Source organism: Podarcis vaucheri (genome assembly GCF_965113315.1).
Source record: "Podarcis vaucheri genome assembly, chromosome: 8".
Lineage (NCBI taxonomy): Eukaryota > Metazoa > Chordata > Lepidosauria > Squamata > Lacertidae > Podarcis > Podarcis vaucheri.
Genome location: NC_138766.1, coordinates 8,275,856 through 8,294,929, shown reverse-complemented (window position 1 = coordinate 8,294,929; position 19,074 = coordinate 8,275,856). Strand labels below are relative to the sequence as shown.

General features: G+C 42.4%; 1 protein-coding gene across 1 annotated transcript in view; it reads right to left on the bottom strand.

Moving 5' to 3' along the window:
• Positions 1-5,001: 5,001 nt before the first annotated feature.
• The window catches only part of LOC309538670 (uncharacterized protein), a 31,062-nt gene continuing 16,989 nt past the window's right edge, over positions 5,002-19,074 (bottom strand). The window contains exons 6-8 of the mRNA XM_082234469.1: positions 15,790-15,970; positions 13,149-13,296; positions 5,002-5,818 (exon numbers count right to left, since the gene is read on the bottom strand). Coding sequence (XP_082090595.1) covers positions 5,514-5,818; positions 13,149-13,296; positions 15,790-15,970 — 634 coding nt within the window. The 3' untranslated portion in view covers positions 5,002-5,513. The remainder of the gene's footprint in view (positions 5,819-13,148; positions 13,297-15,789; positions 15,971-19,074) is intronic.

Below are 19,074 nucleotides of genomic sequence, written 5' to 3'. Positions count from 1 at the left end.
AATCAGAAGCCGCAGAAGGCCTGCTGGGTGTTCGGCTTCCAAAACAACATTCAAAAACCAGAACAATCACTTCCGGTTTTTGATCGTTCGGGAGCCGAAACATTCGGCAACCAAGCCATTCGAATTCCAAGGTATGACTGTGTATCCAGAGCTACTCCAGTTGCTGCACCATATAAAAAGCAAGAGACAGTTTTAGCAACAAAATTTTTTATTGTCATTTCTAACAAATGATGACCTAAGGGTCACAATAAAGTGTCTTTATAGCATCCAATGAATGGGCAGGTGACATTTTAATTGCTTCCTAATGGGTGTGTGCCACTGGGTGTTTTCACAAAAATGAAGCAACACCGTTTGACCATTCGGGATCCACTTATGCCTTTTAAGAAACACAACCACTTTGTTCTTATTACAGTATAAATCTTCCTGTTTACAATAAATTTCAGATTGGAGAAGCAATCTTCTCCATTAGAATGTTTCGATTATCAATTGAGGGGAGTCAGGGAGAGAAGAGAGTTATTGTATGAGGGTTATTACATAAAAACAGTAGTGGGCACAAAATACAACACTGTTGTACTCCCTTTATGTAAATATTGAATATAAAAGACAGCCTGCAAGTGCAGTTCAAATTTTTGCATCATTATGAGGAACAACAGCCATTTGTCATTTATTCAGTGAATTGCCTGTAATGTTTCCCCCCAAAGTCAGATGAGAGTTCAACAAATGCAACACACAACTTTTTTTTGGTGAACTGCTAATGGACTTTTGTAAAACGTCGTCATTGATCAATTGTACTATTCAGAAAGCCAGCCAGGATTGGCTACAGGACTGAGGACCTCCTTCTCTTTAATCTGTTGTTCTAACTTACCTAAAAGATGTCATGCATATATATATTTTTGTGGGAGCAAGACAAATTAGTGGGTGACACCCCACCTGCCTTTCTTAAAAGATCGGAACTAAAATACTTGATGTTGAGAAATACATGTCCTTCGTATTCAAGGAACAGTCAGTACCACCAGTCCTATCAGTTTGCAACAGGTCTCAGAGCAGGCATGCAAATCTCTGCCCCATAGCCAAATCAAACCTGCCAGGCCCCTGTGCTGCCCCAGGCTGTGAGGCCCTGGGGAGCTTCTTCACCAAACCCCTTGCCAGCCCTGAGCTTGGCATTTGGGCACAGCAAATGACTCTCCTATGCGAATATAATTACTCATTCCATTCTGCACCTTTTGAACATTCCCTCTGTATTCTGGGGAAAAATTAAAACAAGACTTGTAAAACAATCCATTAGTAGTTAATTCCAATTTTTTAAATGATAAGGTAAAGGTAAAGGTACCCCTGCCCGAACGGGCCAGTCTTGACAGACTCTGGGGTTTGTGCGCCCATCTCACATTTATTGGCCGGGGGCCAGCGCTGTCCGGAGACACTTCCGGGTCACGTGGCCAGCGTGACAACGCTGCTCTGGCGAGCCAGAGCCGCACACGGAACGCCGTTTACCTTCCCGCTGGTAAGCGGTACCTATTTATCTACTTGCCCCCGGGGGTGCTTTCGAACTGCTAGGTTGGCAGGCGCTGGGACCAAGCAGCGGGAGCGCACCCCGCCGCGGGGATTCGAACCGCCGACCTTTCGATCGGCAAGCCCTAGGCGCTGAGGCTTTAGCCCACAGCGCCACCCGCGTCCCTCTTTTTAAATGATAGTAAACTGTAAAATTGCCTATCTTTATAACTCACATTGTGTCATCTTTTGTATTCCCAAACCTTGTAAGACTCTTGCTGTGTAATAAGCTTGTTTCTGTATCATTATTGCTTGCCTGCCTCTCACAGTATGTTAAAAGTATGAAAAGATGCAATAGAATTTATTCAGGCTCATGATTTTTCTTTAAAACTCTTCCACTTTGTTTTTAGCTAGGCAGTCTTTGTCAGTGCCAAAACCTTTTGTCCAAAAGCACTTATAGTACATTCTTCAATGCAGGAAAATATAACATACAGTGCAGATAAGGAATTCGAAGGAAACCTAGCTGAATAAATAACAAAGGGAGTGATGCTAATATCTTAAACTTATAAGATAAATGAATATGAGATTGAATATTTTTGAGGCTTACTAACATTTCAAGAAGTTCATGATTTAGCTAGGCCAAATACTTGGGGGGGGGGCGTTGTCAAAGGAAGGGACATCAAACTGCAATCTCAAAGTTTTATGTTTAGAGCAATCTGTACAGTAAATTAGGTTCCTTCCACCAGAACTCCCTGGCCTTTGCGTCATGAAAAGTGTCTTAGTGTTATAGCACGGCTTCTTCTCTTCTCCACTGCGACAGCTCAGAAATGTCATTTTGGAAAAGGCTCTTTATAGAAAGGGCTCTTTAATAATCTTTGAAAATAATGCTTGCTATTTTAAAGTGCACCGCTTTTCATGAGCACAGTCTCTCAAGTCTTTTTTCTTTAAACACATTTTGTCAGAACTCACACTGAAATTCAGGCAGGTACACTTCCATCATGGGAGATCTTACAGCAGAAGCATGATGGGCACTGCAAAGATTACTGAAGCTGTGGTGCTAGGAAAGGCCTTTTAGCTGTTGGCAGTCAGACGACCTGCTTTTCTGCCCCACGGAAGCCCCTCTCTAAAACTAAACATTTGCCCTGTTTTTAAGAGCAGGTAAAATTTGTTCGCTACAATGTTCTTTCCCTATTTTCTCAACTAGAAAAAAGATATACCTTAAAATTCAGTAGGCTGAAACTCTTCACAAGTGATATGTTTAGAATTATTGTTCGAGTAAAAATTAAGGCACTTAGCATGGAATCCTAAGGGCCCCTAGGACAAATCAGATCAACTCCTCCTATGCTGGAGACAGAGCTCTGATGTCAGAAGCAACCTCCCAACTTCTGGCTCCTCCAATGCCCTGGCCAAGCCATTGTTGGAGATCCAACATCAGCAGGGCCAACCAAAATGGAGAGCCTTTGAAGGTCCACACCCAAACTGGAGATATCCAGCCACGCTCTTGAGTAATATAACCACTTTCATATTCCCCTCCCTCCCCATCTTTGGACTGCACTACAATTAAGATTTCATAAATTTACAAAGCAATACGATGTTAAATACTAAATCATACACATGTCATGGTCTTCATAGTAAACAGTAAAGTACATTTAAGTTTGATACAAATAAGTTCACAGTCACTGGTTTTGTTTATTACATTAACTAATGATGTTGGTCTAAACACCTTTGTTAGAGAACTTTGATTTGCAAAAGTTCTTTGGAAATAAATCAGAAGTTTATAGAAAATATTGAAACAGTCAAAATGGAAAACAGAGTTGTATGTGGCCACATGGACCAATGTATTTTTCAAGTTATTTTAAAGGATCCTAATCCTCTTTAGGAAGTGTGATCAGCTGATCAAAACAACCAACATCACACAGTTCACTTTATGAATTCTTGTTAAATGTTCTACTTGAAATTCCCAGGTGGAAATCACAGAAAACATACATATAAGCAGCATCCCAAGGCCTTCAAAATGCAGCATCAAAATTCCCTTTGCAATTCTCTGTATAAGAAATTAGTCTATCGACCGAGTCTTCGCTCTTCAGACAAGCAATTCAAAACACTGAAATGAGTCTACATTTAATCTATGGTTATATCAATTTTTCCTTGTTACAAAACTCAAATGTGCAATATTCCCAGAAAAAAATATACTCCTGGAAAAATGCCCAGAGAACTTGTAGTGTTAGGCTTAAGAATATTTGTAGATTCTTAATATAAACCATGTCTCCTTTTTGTTGTTTTAAGGCAAGTGGTTAGCTCTATGTTGCAACTGAGTCTTGATTAAGTCAAAGGAACAAACCGAAAAGAAATTATTTAATTTTTCAAAAATAAAATAAAAACAATTAAGGGAGCAATCCTAGGCTCCCTGAAAGGGTGGCAAAGGGGTCGTAAGATGCTGTGGACCGCTGGTACCAGAGACAGTCTGCTGTAAGCTTTGCAAGTGTGATGGTGAAAATCTATGTTGTTGTCACTGCTCTGATTATGACTGAGCAAGGATCAGCAGTTGCTGGATGTGTGACCAGGGAGTTTGTGGGTCTGCAGGATAATATGGCTACTTGTTCCCCTGGCACTCCTCCAAAAAGGTCTTTAAGTGCTGGTGCAGTTAATTCTGTCCCACTGGCTGCAATGGGAGGGAACAAAATGAAAAACAAAGGGAGGTGTGAACCACACCACTTCCTGCTCTGGTTGCCACAGATCTCTCTCCCTCAATAGGTAGGATTGCTCCCTTAAAGTGCTCTATGCTTTGGAACCTCTTTTTTCCTGTTATAATATTCAGCAACATCTCACAGCTGGAACTTAAGCAGATTGCTTGAGGTAATATTAGAACTACATTAAGACTTGCAGGCTTACAAGTGGTGGTGGTGGTGAGCCGCCTTCCTGATATGCTTGCTTTGTGTTTGCAGGAAGTAAGGATGGAGAAACCTGTAGAACTGGTGCCTAAGTGGACCAGAACTGGTTCCTAAGTGGATTCGATCAGGGAGGCTCACAACCCAGATTTTTTTCATTTTGGAATGTGCAGCCCTGCAGGTCTCATAATAATAGGGTGGTCTGCGGACTCCAGTGCTGCCTCTAGTAGTTTTCCCTTTTAGAAGTTTGCTTCTCCAAAATAAGAGCTCCAGAAGTCTTCCAGATGCTCACGGCTTAGAACAGCTCCTGTGATGGGGTGTGCGCCCAACAGAGCAAGTCTCCTTCTGAAGAGATAGAACCTGTTGACGCTCCAGCACCATGAGGGGACTGTACTGGGCAGGGGGAGAGGGCTGCCGCATGGAAAAACTGGGACAGCCAAACTTTCCCCCCTCCCTCTCAGAGCGACAGAAAGCCACCAAGTCCTGCTGCTCTCTATTCTACTCAAAACACACCACAGTATGAAGCCCCCACACGAGGTGCTCTACGCTGCGGGTGGCTGGAAGACTTCTGGAGTTTTGCAAAAGGGCTTTTTGGGGGAACAGATTTGAGGCTGGAGCCCTCAGACAGCTTTTTAAGTACTTTTATTTCTCAAACAGAGATTTTAAAGGATGGGGTGGACTTAGTTGCATCCCCGAGTAGTCTGTAATGGGTCTGTCCATCCCTTGCAAGGAAGTTTTTCTTTTTACGTAGCTGGGAAGCATTTAGACATATCATTTATAGATGAAGATGGCATGCTTTAGCTCCTAGAGGTCGCTTTTGGTTGTTTCACACAGTAATGGTTGCTTCATCAGTTCTTACATGGCCCTGGAATAGCGGAGGATGGTTTTTTTGGGGGGGGCGGGGGAAGTAGGCTCCAAAAACTGACAATTCTTTACAGAAGACAAGGACATTTCACCTCATTTACAAATCTTGCAATCAATCCTGTATTTCTTTCAGGTCAGTTTGAGATTTGCAACCCTGGTAATGTGTTTATTAAGTGCAAAAGAAAAAAAGCTGCACCAGCTCAACCTTTGCTGATTTTGAGCTGCTGAGCAGGGTAAACAATGCTGGTGCAGATCTTCATGGAGGGAAATATGCTAGATATGAAGAATGTTTGCCCTGGAGTCTTCAGGCTCTGTATAATGTAAACTGCTCATTTCTGCATGATGACTCGCAAGCATATCTGTATTTTCAAGATTTGGTTCAATAAGCACGGGTTTTTCGAATATGTTCTTTTTGCTTGTTTCTGGACAGTTCTGAACATATATAACACGGTTGTAAGCCTTAAGTCTTTTCCAAAGCTGTATGTAGACTTTGCACTGAACATACATGAACAAAATTCCTCCAGTGAAACCAATAGCTACCACTACTAGTTTAGTCCAAAATGGCCACTCTAGAATACCTAAAGGAAAGAAGATAAGAGGAAGTTTAAAGGGCTGGCATAGCGAGTCTCTGTTAACAAAAGATATAACCCACCAAAATGTTTAAATTCAGGGTTCTCTAGACTATGGGAACAGATTTATTGTAAGAGCTAAAAACATTGTGCAAACACGTAAGAGAAACTGCATTAAAACTGATAAAGAAAATTGTATATATATATACACATTTGGCATAAATTCACTCAGCTTCTGCTATTTCTAAAGAGCAACAAAACATATATCCCGCCCTTCTCCCAAAGGGGCCTAGGGCAGCCCTAGTAAGCCAGTTAAAATGTATAAGGCGGAATCAAATACCTGCTGGAAGTGTCAAGAGAAGGCACTTTTTTCAAATGTGGTGGCCATGTAACATAGCAAAAGTCTTCTGGGAAATGATTTATAAAGAGTTGGAAAGAAACGTTGAAAATAACTTTTGTTAAAAAACCAGAAGCTTTCCTTTTAGGTGTAATCGGTAGAGAGGCACCGAAAGAATAGGAAATATATATATTTATGTATGCTATTACAGCTGCCCGAATGGTATATACCCAAAGATGGAAAGAAGCAGTTCCAATGAAAGACAATTGACAACTAAAACTGATGGGATACGCAGAGATGGCAAAAGTTACCGGAAGAATTATAGATCAGGATGAGAGACATTAACGGAATGGGGAAAGTATGCTGAATATATGAAGACCAACTTTAAGCAATTAAAAATGTTAGCAGGATTGACATAAACACGTGCAGCAAGAAATATTTAAAAGGGAACATAAAGAATAAATTTGTAAATAGGTTTGAATTGGTTATGCAGTAAGAAAATGATATAAAATAAGGAACTGCAGAGAGAGGGGAAGGAAGTTGAAGAAAATGTAGGATGAATTTGTTTAGATTTATTTTTTGTTGTTAATACATTGTAAAATGCAAAAATGCAAAATAAAGTACACAAGTACAAAAAATAGAAAAGATAATAATTAAAAAGTAATTAAATACTAATAGAATTCTAAAAATAAATAAAAAGACCCATGAAAAATACAGGTAACAAGAAGTAGTCTTTTCTTAATGAAGGCAGATTGTGCCAAGATCCACTTCCTCTTTGCATGTGCAATGAGACCACATTTGTTGCACTATCTGCTGCTGAGCAAAGTTGAAGGAGTCAGACAGTTTAGCACTTAGCATTTATTTCAAACTTTAAGCGTTAATCATAATTACTTGAATCAAGCTAATCTCATAAGTTATAGTTAGAAATCAGTTTGTTGCAAATGACCTTAGTTAAGATTTGCTGCATTTCAGATTCAAGGCATTACACTGTCACCGTGACTAACAATCATTGATAGCCTTTTCCTCCATGCATTTGTCTAATCCTTTTATAAAGCCATCCAAGCTGGTGGTCAGAGGGCCAGCTGAACTGAGCCTCTTGGTAACAACTCATTATTGCAAACCAGAAGCAACTCATCCTTTTGCCAGACACGACTCCAAGAACAGCCGTAAAAAAGAACTACAGTACAAATGCTGTAAAACCTGGGCCAGCCTGCTTGTGAAGAGTGTCTTTAGCGGACATCAAGGAAGATTTAGCTGCTGACGTGACCGTGGCCTGTTGCATCTTCCACATCATCTGTGAGATGAAGGAGGACGTTCTTCTGCAGAATCATCTCAACCTCTCTGGGCAGGGAGCAAAAGAAGATGAAGAAGTCGTGCTTGCAGGCTGGGAACTAGTGACTGGTATAGTCACTGTACAGAGATTTCCCTCATATGCTAGGTATCTGGGTTTCCAGCAGAGATATTTCACAAATCCGTTCACCACAGGTCAGGCACCTCTTGGGGCTTCTAGACCATTTTCTAAAAACTTTATGGAGACGCGGACAGGAATCTTGTAGCAAGATATTATTTTGTTCCAGAGAACTGGGAGGAAAGGATTCTGGGAAATGGCAGCCGGCCTCTGTGGAGTGGAGTGCGCTGGAACTGAGGGAAGTTTTGGAAGTGTGTTTGGCAGCAGTGGTTGCATCTTCTGTTGTGTTTCTGCTGCCAGCCAATGGTAAATGAACTGGTGATGTGGTAAGGCAGCACCAGTCTTGGACTGCTACAAAGGCTTGTGGGGTATCAGAGGAGTACAAACAAAAGAGGCAGTGGCAACAGGAATTTTCATTACCATAAATATCCTGCTATTGGGAGAGTAAGGAAAGTGTTCCTTCTTATGCTTTGCATCTGCCTCTCACGCCAACAAGAGGCAGGGCTATCTTCCACTTTCGACTCCTCTGACTGGAGATGCCACCATCCAGCTAGACCAGACTAATCCTCTAAAATCTCTTAAGATTAACAAGACTTCTCAAGGCCTTAAGCTTTGTTTTTCAAAGTGTACCACTATACAAAGGCCTTCCAGGTGTTCCCATCGATTTTTTCCTCAAAGCAAAGAGGGCTTCAAAAACTGTGTGATTATGCAAGTTACTGCAGTCAGATATTTTCGGCCTCTGTGCCAGCAGTTCTCAACCTGGGGGTCCCCAGATGTTGTTGGACTACAACTCCCATCATCCCTGACCACTGGTAATGCTGGCTAGGAATGATGGGAGTTGTAGTCCAATAAGATCTGGGGACCCACAGGTTGAGAAACACTGCTCTACGCAGTCAAGGCATATTTAGAGTTGAAGAAAGAGGACTAGTCCTTGTGAAAGCAAATCCACCCTTTCCAGTAGATTGCAATGTGTCTTGACTGTTATTTCTCTTGCAGCTTGTGTGAATTAAAGTTCAAAGGCTTTACTCATGCAGGATGAGTGGAAATGCAAGAAAGTTGCATGCATCTTGTCTGAAGAGAAGAACAAACTGGCTCAGCTGTTAGGAGTGGAGTAAACTTAAACAAAGACGACATGCAAGCACTGACTAGATTGCTGTACAATACAGTGGCCTCTGCTGGTTTAAAGTAACACATGCACTGACTATGAATTTAGGAGAAGGAAATTGATTTGCTTTCCTCCAACAATTTCTACCAGATCTAGGAACCACAGGCTCCTTGACTACTGATGCATAATCAGAATGATCTCTGCTGCTAGTCTGAGTTACTTCAACACCCTGAAAAAGCATACGCAAGTCCCATTGGCCATTGTTCTTCCAGGATGTTTACGTCCTCTTCTCTGGGATGCTGGTACCTTGACATGAATCTCTGTATCTGTCAGTTTGCTTGCATTGCAAACAGATGCCTCACTGGTTTTCTGAAGCACTGCATAATCTGTGGGTGAAGGACTAGTCCAGACGCTCAGTCAATCTACCATCAGATGTACCTGCTGTCACAGGGCCAAATGCCTTTCTGTCCAGTTGAAGGTTCTGCTGGCTTTTTGGTGGAGGGAATGGGACTGGACATATACGGTACCTTCACTGGTATTTGACAAATTCGACAAATACCTTCACTGAAGTATGGTCTACATGTATGTGTGCACATGACGACCCTTGTTATGGATTAGACATGATCTCAGCACCAGCTTGATTGCTCAGTCAATTTATACTTTTGCTCACCTCCTGACTGTTCCATATACCCTTTGCTGCTTGGCCTAACATACGGGCCCCAGAGCCAGAGGATTCACATCTGGAGTAATTACAATCCATCAGTGTGTTGCAAGGCTGAACCCTTCAGAGAGCCTCTGATCCAGTCATCACATCACTGATTCCTTTAGTGTGCTGGACACTAGTACTGAAATGCTGAAATGTTGGCTGTGTTTATGATCTGCAGTCGGTAAGGCAATAGGATGCTCTGCAAGGACCACATGCGAACAAAATGTCAACACCAGACTCTATAATTTCCCCGTCTTCTCTTCTGACAAATGCATGAAGTAAGATGAAATGTCCAGCTGAATTCTTGGGTGCTCCAGGTTCTGAACTGGCATCACAGTGCTCTCATTTACCACGAATCTGAGATTCTATGGCTGACATCAATTAAACTTAAAATATCCACCCTGATGTGTTGCTTCTTTAGGAATTTGTATGAAACACTTCAGATTCAGAATTTTGGGGAGACTGAACAAACTCCTAAGTGCCCCTGGTCCTGTGGAACTGTGTCTTAGTGGTTTTTATATCCAACGTTGTGCTCTCCAGTTGTTGCTGGACTCAAACTCCCATCAGTCCCGTCCAGCGTGGCCGGTGGTCAGGGAAGATGGAGTCCAGCAACATCTGGAGGGCACTACACGGACGATTCCTGCAGTAGAGGAGAAACTGCTTGCAGCATCAGACATTTTTCTTTGAGCCTGAACTTTGTCAAATGGCCACAAAGCCCTGATGAGTCATGCAGCTGTGGTGAGCTGCTTATGCTATGTTGCAACGGACGGGAGATGGTGAAGTTCAGGAAACCATTTCTCTTTGTCCTTCCCGTGATAGGTAATTATTAACATCTTGCTTCTCTCTTATTCCTCCCTTCCTAATCTCATCATCTCTTGTCATTTCAACCCTTGTGCTATCCAAAGCAGAGTCATGTGCCAAGCATTCCCCCCAATCCTGCCTTGGTGCATTTTGGCTTCCACAGTAACTCATAAAAGACAAAATCTGCCTCCATCTATTGCTGTCTCTGTTATAGGAACTGTTTAAACTAATGGTCTGGGCAATAAGAGTTTGGGGAGCCTGTCTATTTGTACAACCAAACATCTTTTTTATCTATTAGGTCTTCAAGCCCTAAAGCCATAATACTCGCTGTCTGTCATTAGTGTAGATTCTATATTCTATATTCATTTATATTGAATTTTGTTGGTTCTTTTCTAATTCTGGCCGGTAAGCAGAACAATACTGGCATTTTAAAATGGGTAGTGACATAATACAATACTGTAACTACAAAATCACCTCCCAATTAAAGATACCCCAAGATCTAGGTGTGAACAACCACAAGCAGATCCATTCACAATGTGCACTTACACTGAATAGTGGCTCCACAGCTCCATTCCAAGAGGTGTGTGGGTTGGCAGGATGGGAGTGGGGCAAAGCAGCTGCTCACAGAGCCAAATAGCAGGAATGCCATGGCCCTTTCCCTCCTTTGGTGGCCTGGACCAGCCACAAAGTTCAAAGGCCAGTAACGGGGCAAGAGGGGGAGTCAGCAGGCCCTTTCAGAAGTGACAGGTAGAGGTGAGGAAGAGGACGGAGGAAAGAGAAAAAAGAAAACCAGCAACAGAAAGTATTGTAAGCGCTATGTAGTGGGCTTTTAGGAGCCCAACAAAGACCTGCCTGGGAGTATAGAAGTACATCCCTCCAGAGGGGTCTGGGGTGAAAGCTGCCTTTGGCTCCTCTGGGAGTAAGGGGCAAGCCTGGAGATTTCAAAATACCTTTCTTACTTTTCCAGAGAAGAAATCAATGCTCAGCAAAATAAGCCAGCAACAAACTAGAAGCTCAACAAACTACAGTTAAGTTAAGGTCAGGTATTACATCTGAAATAGGAATTCTTTATTGGAAGACAGAAGATCTACCCACTTTGGAAGAATGGCAGATGAAAGTGATGGACTACATGGAATTGGCGGAAATGACTGGTAGAATCCGAGACCAGGGAGAAGAGTCGGTGGAAGAAGATTGGAAGAAATTTAAAGATTATTTACAGAAATATTGCAAAATTAATGAATATTAGAATGATGTTTGATTGAAGTTAAGTGGTTTCTAGCTGTAATGTTATAAAAGAATATGGAAAATTGGATTTCTAAACAGGTAAAAATTTAATGTTACAATATATTAAGATTAAAGATCAGTATAATGAGGGAAAGAAATTGCTGAATTAATTAATTGAATTGGAACACAAAAAAGGGAGGTATGAGGAGGTCAGGGAAACAAGGATATGAATGTAAGATATGGAAAGATTGATTTTTTATTTTTCTTTTTTTCCTTTTTTCCTTTTTTCTGTAAGTGTACTTACTTTTTTATTCTGTATCTTTCTTGTATTTTTATTTTTGTCTTTTACCTTTGTATTTTTTGTTTTTATGTAATTCCTCTTTCTGAAACTTTAATAAATGTTTTATTAAAAAAAATGAAATAGGAATTCTTACATATTTTCAGAATACTCTGCATTCAAACTCCAGTTCAATCCCCACTCGCGTTTCCAACTCTCCTATGGGAAAATGTACAGAAGGCAGGCATCTCTAATATTGGAGCCAGTGTGGTGTAGTAGACAAGAGCGGTAGATTCGTAATCTGGTGAACCAGGTTTGATTCCCCGCTCCTCCACATGCAGCTGCTGGGTGACCTTGGGCCAGTCACACTTCTCTGAAGTCTCTCAGCCCCACTCGCCTCACAGAGTGTTTGTTGTGGGGGAGGAAGGGGAAGGAGAATGTTAGCCGCTCTGAGACTCCTTCGGGTAGTGATAAAGTGGGTAGTGATAAAGTAGAACACGTACAGCCCTGAACAATAACCAATGTGAATGCTTACAAGTGCAAAGTAAGGGGATTCAAAAGGTGAACTGATGCTGGCCTAGAAAAAGCCTTTGCAGAAGAAATGATTTTGAGGCTTATCCCCATTTTAGGTATAGGAACCAGCAGATAAACAAAAAGGAGGCCGAGTGGCCGACAAAAATCTGTGAGAGTCAAGGAAGGATGGGAGTACATGGAGGCGTACAATAAGAATGTGACGCAAGAATGGGATTTTGGATTTTATATGTAAGAAAGACAAAGAAAATGGACAAAGCAGCAGCACAATGAAGAAGAACAGGCAAGCATCCGTGTTCCTCACAGAAATACAGACAGAGGTGACATAATGGAAGATTAAGCAAGTAAAATATGGCAATATGTGCTAAGGGAAAGGCTCCAGTTCCCCAATTTCTGTCTCATTATCACAGCTTGCACATTGCCATGATCAGAAATGGAGAAGAGCACTGCTTATCTTCCTTCTCCAAAGCTGTCATGGCTTCCTTGCCCCACACAGGGAATGACTAATTAACACGCATCCAAAAGACGTGATTGTACACAGGCATCGTGCCAAACCCAGAAGTGACCTGGCAACATCACTCAACACGTCACTAAAAGGGCATAAGAGGGCACACTAATACATGCTCCACCGATGCGCACGGGGGCCGGGAACAGAACTCCCACACAAAATGGTGGTTGGCTGTACCTACTGACCACAGGTCTTAGTCCACAATGTTTTGGTTTTTTGCAAAAAGCATAAGCATAAGCTTTTTATTTCCCCTGCAATACTTTTTACCTCCAGATGTGTTCTGTATGATGGCACATAAAACAGAGGTATAATCAGATTAGCAAAGAGCGTAAAAACAAAAAGGTTCCGTTGCCTTTTATGTTGCTATAACATTCCCTTGGAGCAAAACAGGCAAGTATTTTTTGTCTGCCCGTTTTCTGTTGAAAAAAGCAAAGTAACATACCAGTGGACTCCCCCTGTTTAATCTCTTCAGCAGTTCGGTCGATGAGGACATAGAGAGACCACACCACACAAGTGATAGCAATTACATGGAAAGTCACAGAGCACATGATCTTCCTTCGCTCACTGGCTGTCATCTGCAGCTTCTCCCACTAGGAAGAAATCCAGAAAGCAGAACAAGTGGTGAGATCATAAAAGGAATGCCAGAACACGGCAGAAGAGGCAAGTTGTATTTACTGGAGACAGAAACTAATTTTTATTTCACTTTAAAAGTGCTGTTCCCTGCTTAGCAGGTGATCTGAGCAGCTTATGGACACCCTCTAGCCATGGCACATTACTTACTATCCACATCCTTGACAGGCCAACTCAGAATTATTTGATACCATAAACATATTAGTCCAGATTTTTCTCTCCATCACTTATATAAATTTAACGACCTCAGCTATGTTGAAAATATTATGAAGTTGCTCCACTAGGTCAAGTTAAATGTTCAAAAAGCTGTTCCCACCGGATACATTTTATGGCCACATTTTCTTGCACTGGAGTGACCAGAGTTTTCCCTATATGGCCAACAGCAGCTGCCCTCTCTCTGGTGTCTTGCACTAAAGAATGCACACATATTAGTTTCTGTCTAGGAAGGGGCATGGTATAGGTAGGAAAGGCCTTCTCTCCTCTCTTCCCCATTCCTTCAGACACCTTTATTTCCTGTCACCCTCTCAACTCCCGACATCTCCTCCCCACACTTCTCCCTCCCGCCACAGTTTGAGAGAGGGAGGGAAGGAGAAGAAATAGGAGATTACAAAGGCGCCTCTGCTGGTCAGTGGACGTCAGCTAGTGCTTAAGCATGCTACACAGGGCTGCCTCTGAAGATACTTTAGAAACTTCAGCTGGTGCAGAATTTGGTGGCATGAAATGGCTCAGGAGCGTAATACCTCCAGGACCATCTCTCGCCATAGGAACTGACAAAGACACTGAGGTCATCATCTAAGGCCCTTCTTTGTGTGCACCTTCTGTGAGAGATCTGGAGGGTGGCAACATGAGAATGGGCCTTTTCTAGGGTGGTTCCCTGCTTGTGGGTCGCTCTCCCCAGGGGGACTCGCCTGATGCCTTCGTTACGTATCTTTACGCGCCAGACAGAAACTATCCTCTTCCCCCAGCCCTCTGGCTAATTAAACCACCTATGGTCTTTTATGCTACAATGGGGGTTATCGTTTTGTTTGATATTACGTTACATATTTTTGTTTTTATACTGTAAACTGCCCTGAGATGAAAGGTGGCATATAAATTTAATAAAGAATGATAAAATAATAAAACCCAACAAAAGAGCTATTTCCTGTGACTCTAACCTATTATACCAACCATATCAAATAGAGTTTTAAGGTATTGAGAGGACATTGCCGATATCATATTTACATCAATCCCACAAGGGTTGCATCATTCTTGTTTTTAATTACCTCAATAGTCTGTGCAATGGTTCACTGTTTATAACCCATGGCTGTTTTTTCTATATTGCCCTGAGGGGAGACCTCAAGCCAAGACAGCAACACACACACCCCTCTCTCCCAGACAACAGGGATGCAGCCTGCGCAACAGGTCAAAGAGTCTCTCTCATGCTTATACACAAGCACACACCTCTGGCATGCCCACCAGTGCTGCTGCACGTGCAACAGCAGTTCCTTTTGCACAAGTAGTGACAGCCCCTCTCTCACTCCATTCCCACAACAGGAGCACCTTTCTCATGCACCCTTCCCTGAAACTACTCTCAGACCCCTTCAGGTTTCCCTCCTGCCTTCTGATAGCACCTCTCCCCCCTCCCCTCACACACAATGGCATCTCTCACAAACATGCAATCGCATGCAGTGTTTGGGTGTACACTCAGTCGCAGCAGCACCTCAAACATATTTCTTTGCACAGGGAGCAGCACATCTTTGAAAGCCGCATGGACGCTCTCTGGCTGTGACCCCTCCCGACCCCGGCATAGATACCGCACAGCTCTCTGCTATTTTCACTTGAACAAAGAAAACTACTTCAGATACCTGTAATGTGTGCTGCTTAAATCCGTGTGAAGTGGCCCTTTGAGGTAATGAGGAAATCTACAATTTACACGATTCAAAGCCATTCATTGCAGGCCTCAGACGTAAGATCTCCAGGCTGATAACTGATAGACTGAGAGACATTTTTGGGATCGAAACCGGGAAAGGGGGGGTGAGAGTTTTGGAATCCAAAGGGTGTATAACTGTATGTTTTCTTTTTGGTATTTTGTTTTGTAATTATTATAAAAACTGGGAAATTTGTGAAAGGGAACTTGGGTCGACCTTAGAAAAGGGTGCAAATGATGAGTATTGGGGTTTAAATTGAGGTCCATAAGTTAAAATTGGTCATTTAAGATGAATTAAGTATAACATTAATAAGGTAAAAGTTGGGGATAAGAACTTGCTGAGTTAATTATGGGAATTGGGATACAAGAAGGGGAGGTGTGGGGAAGTCAGTGAAAGATGTTAACAAAATAAGGATTTGAAATTATATTTGTTATTTGTGTTGTGTTGTGTTATGTATGTCTATGTTTTTGTGTTTGTCTTAAAAATTTGTGAAAATTCAATAAAAATGTTTCAAAAAACAACAACAAAGCCATTCATTGCACCTACTTTTCTTAAAGGTTTCAATTTGGTCTCCATGATAAATTCATATTTGCAGAGTTCACAGCAGCGGGTGTCGGAGCTCTTGATCCACTGCTGCAGGCAAGCCTGATGCACGAAATTAAGGCTCCCTGTGCAGTGACAGGGAGTGATTAGAGGGCTCTCATCATCGCCTTCACAATGGCATATCCTATGTCAGGAGCAAAGCAAGTTGTTAGGGGGAAGATCTGTGAACCAAACCAAGAAAACACAGGCCCAATTCACACGTAATGCTTTGTCAAGACATGGCTTAGCACAAGTGAGCAAAGAGGTGGGCTCCTGCAGGAAAGATTGCACGCATTGCATTCCTTCCCAGGTCCGCTGCTGCTGTTGCACTACGTGGGGCTAAGCCCTTGTTTTGCCTAGTTTAACATTCAACTTGGCCCAGATTGTCTTCCACTGTCTGTTACATCTATGACTGTGCGTGTGCCCAAGGTGCAATGAGCCGCAGGCTCTCTGGGAACACTTGTTGCCAGACTGGAAAAGCTAAGAGGCAAAGAGACTGGTGGATGAGGCCTTCAGGGATGTTATAGCTGTGTCCCACTCTGAGGATGATAGCTCCCCTACTGTCAGGGAGGAGAGCATTGCTCCGAGGAAGAGGGAAGCATTCACTTAGAAAGGACCATTCCGGGGGGTGGGAGCGGCTATCCTCTATTCTGAGGATACTTCTCCAGGGGGTGGAGGAATCGTGGGAGTAAGAACTTATAGATAGGAGAGTGTGTGATAGACACAGGGTAAATTGTCTGCTGGGCGCAAAGGTAGCTGATGTTGCTCGCCACCCAGATAGCCTGGAGAGGAGTCAGTGTTTATGGTGCATGTTGGCAGCAATGACAGGGGATGCTAAAAAAAGAAGAATTTGAGAACACTGCTAAACAAAAAACAAAACGTAGCACCAACAACATTAAGTTCTTTAAATACATTAGCAGGAGAATGTCTAGGGAGGTGATCAGACCCTTGGATGATAAGGAATCCATAGGTGTGCTAAAGGAGCATAAGGGAACTGCACAGAAGCCGAATGAATTATTTACATCAGTCTTCAAAATGTAAGATACAGGGCAGAATCCCTGGTGCCTGAATGAACTTTTGCAGGAGGGAAGTATGAGGAACTGAGGCGCAGTGACAAGAGATGAAGTCACAATCTTCGCTCCAGGAATTTGCACATTTGCTCAATCACGCTACACCATGTCTTGACTTAACATTACATGTGAAGCAATATGGAAGGGGTTATATACATTGAAGATCACGCATGGCTAGCCAGTACAGATCTCCAAAGGTCTGCAAGGACGATTTCTGTTCAGATACAGTAATACAAATATGCTATATACACATAACACTACGTAAGCACAAGACACAGTTTTGTCTTTCTAGCTTTTCTAAAGCTCAAGAGGTGGGATAAATAAAGCCAAGAAAAGAACTGGTAACAAAGAGAGGGTGGGCAAAATAATCATAATACTTCATCTTTCTACAGGGACATTAATATCTTACTTACTGCACTACTTACCAGGACATAATACACCTTTAAATAAGTTAGGTATGTGTTTATGGGGTATGTTTTCATGTATGTTCTTTCCCTTGCACAAAGCCTCCAATGCTTTCCACTCAAACTTTTAAAGTATAAACACCATCTTTTCTTTATAAACTGCTATTATATTCCTACAACATTGTACCTTTAGTCTTCTCAAAGTATATTAGTCTTTAATATCCTCAATGTAATATGGATCAATTGTAAATGAGCGAGGAATGAATGCTGCTTGGCTTAGAAAAATTCGCTCTACTACTAGGAAAGAAGCAACAGGCAATGTTAGTTCATCATGTTTGGTATTCCAACACAACAAAACTGGCTGAAGATGCCCAAGTCTGAAAGGCCTCATCTATCAACTGTAAGAAACAGCACTCAGTCAGGCTCCTGTATGTGTGACCTCAGGCCAAAATAACACACCAAGATTAGTGGCGCACCTACATTTGGGGGCCCCTGAAGCTGGAACTGATATGGGGGGGGGGTTCCCTTTGCAATCAGCAACGAAGTCTGGGTAACCACTGCTAACTTCTTCGGTGGCTTTGTTCCATGACAGATCACCAGTATTGTTTTAGTTACACCTCACATTTTGATTACAATTGCTGTACTCACATGCCAAAGTCACTGGTGTGAACAAAATTTTCCTATGCTTTTATCGTTTTTGAGATTCAGCTCAGCTGCTAGAGCACGAGGCTCTTAATCTCAGCATCATGGCTTTGAGTCCCACAGGTGATGAAATATTCCTGCACTGCAGGAGCCTGGCCTAGATGATCTTTGTGGTCCCTTCCAACTATTCTATGATGGGGGGGGGGATGAAAATTAGGCGAAATTAGGGAAACGTTATATACATGCAGGATCCCCTTTTTAAAGCAAGATTTTTAATCCCAGTGCTTCTGGGATTAAGGGCATTGAAGATTAAGCGCCATTAATTTCCTAGTAGATTCGCCCCTGTATCTGATCACTGATGTTATGGGACTAAGGCCTCTCTGACCATGTGCTGGCAACCTGTGATCAAGTGTGTCAAAGAAGGGGGCGTGAGCAACTGATCCCCTAGGGAACAGTGCAAAAGCCTGGGCAGAAGCAGAACCTTTTGGGACAAAATGAGCGGCAAGAACTCCTCATCCACCTTGAGCAGCATGATGCCGCTGACACCACAGCTCCACTCCTGCCTCCTCCTTTCAGACTCCTAAACAGGCCACCTAGCAGTTAGAGCACTCATGCTACAGAGCATGTGTGAATGTGTGTAACGTATGCTGTGCTATGTGTATGTGAGCACTACACTCAATAAATGCAATGTTGTCGTCCCCCAACTCCACCCACTTACAAGACTCTTACTTAAATTGTTTCAGGAAATAGATTGACAGTATGCCCAGCTACAACATGCTTATTCAGACAGAGCAAATAAAGTCCTCTAGTTTTGGGGAATCGGTTAATTGAAAGTGCTACTGAATTCTACAACGGCACAGCCAAAGTGGCTTGCTGGGTGGGGCAAAGCCACCATGCTAGTTTCTTGGCATGTGGGTCACTTTTGCTTACCAAGAGGGAAACAGCGGGTTTTGCCAGGGAGAAGGGCGGGACAAAAAAAAAGGCGCTTATTGGCACAGACAGACGTGTGGATGAGTCCTCAATGTAGCCATGATACCATGCCAAATGACAGGTCATAGGCCAGGAGAGATTCATGCACAGTAAAGTTACTATTTATGTTTGGTGTCATAGGAAGTATAAAAAACAGAATGATC